Source organism: Penaeus chinensis, chromosome 34, assembly GCF_019202785.1.
Source record: "Penaeus chinensis breed Huanghai No. 1 chromosome 34, ASM1920278v2, whole genome shotgun sequence".
NCBI classification, from domain to species: domain Eukaryota; kingdom Metazoa; phylum Arthropoda; class Malacostraca; order Decapoda; family Penaeidae; genus Penaeus; species Penaeus chinensis.
This window is the reverse complement of record NC_061852.1, coordinates 11559896-11561322: the sequence shown is the minus strand read 5'-3', so window position 1 is coordinate 11561322 and position 1427 is coordinate 11559896. Positions and strand designations below refer to the sequence as shown.

Sequence of the window (1427 nt, the reverse complement as noted above, 5' to 3'; positions counted from 1 at the left end):
TGTCTTTTATTTATGTAATGCATCACACTCACAATGTATAACAATGGAAAATGACCTTACATGCCTTTTTCCCCCAAACCATTGAAATGTAACAAACCACAATACATATAAATTTTCATCTAAGAGTATACTTCAAAAATGGGTTTACTTCTCATATTTAAAAAATTGTCTGCATATGAAGATATTTCATAATTATTAAAACAACAGCAATGATACCAATAAAGAATTAAAAAAAAAAAAAAAAAAAATATGATCTAAACCTTAATTTCCTTCAATTATATATATAAAAAAATCACATTTCTTCCATTACATGATTTTCTCCTTCTACCCACTGATAAGACTTATATTCCACTTTCTTGGTTGAGCCAAGACTTGCAACCACTAAAGTCTTTTTAGTTGATGTGCCTATGCGAGACCAGGTCACAAGGTCATGGATGTTCACTTGATCTACATCTTCCACACATTTCACAATAAATTTTGCATGAAACAGTACTGGATCTCCTGGATACACTAAGAAGTCTCCACCAAATTTGATACCATTTGTTAAGTAATAATCTCTTTCCCACATATCTTTAAAAACCGCATATCTCAGTTTCTCAATGTTACTTGAAGGGAAAGACCATCTGACCTCATTTGGGGTTAGTCTTTTTATTAAGGGATTTTCAACAAATATCTCACAGACCTGAAGATGCTCTGGTAATCTCTGAATCTTTTTGCATTCTTCTTCAATGACTTTCTCGTGAGTAAGTTCATTCAGCTCCGCCTCTGTGACAGATCCCGGTGTGCTCTTCATCCGTTTTTCTAATTTCTTTCGTTTACCAGAAAGGATTTTATCCGCAATGACTTCTATTTCTCTCTTCCGCTGTTCAGCCGCTGCTACAACTTGTTCTTCATAACACCGCTCCCGGCAGTCACTGAAAATTTCCTTCAGTTCTGATACTGGCTCCTTTTTCATTTCTTCATATTCTACCAACTTTGCAAAATCCTTTTCAATTAATAAAGTAACCTCTTCTGGCATAAGCTGGAGAGGAAGTCCCAACATCTGTACCTGGTGAGGATTCCGAGGGAGAGCACCGACCAAATTACCGACAATTCTGTAAGACCTACGAATAAGATCTGCATCTTTGGCATTCCATACGTGTACTCTTCCATGTGTCAGAGTCAGCGTCATGCAGCTGTGACTTTCATAATCTCTCTGTATCCATTTCTCATCACCAGCAAATATACTAAAGGTTCATGAAGAGAATTGGCAGTTACTACTTGTGGCCAATAAAATGCTATCTTGGGTCCTCATGTAACTGTTGAATAGAAAATAATGAAATATTACTAAATAATACTTAAGACCTCCTTTATTCTGGACATGAAATGAATAAGTGCAAAAAGTTAATTGTGAAGTTAGTTGTAGAAAAAGGTTCCTGTACTCCATT

General features: G+C 35.5%; 1 protein-coding gene across 1 annotated transcript in view; it reads right to left on the bottom strand.

Moving 5' to 3' along the window:
- LOC125043755 (tRNA-splicing endonuclease subunit Sen34-like) overlaps positions 1-1427 on the bottom strand; it is a 5657-nt gene continuing 4230 nt past the window's right edge. The window contains exon 2 of the mRNA XM_047640023.1: positions 1-1298. Within this exon, the coding sequence (XP_047495979.1) occupies positions 293-1171 (879 nt within the window). The 5' untranslated portion in view covers positions 1172-1298 and the 3' untranslated portion in view covers positions 1-292. The remainder of the gene's footprint in view (positions 1299-1427) is intronic.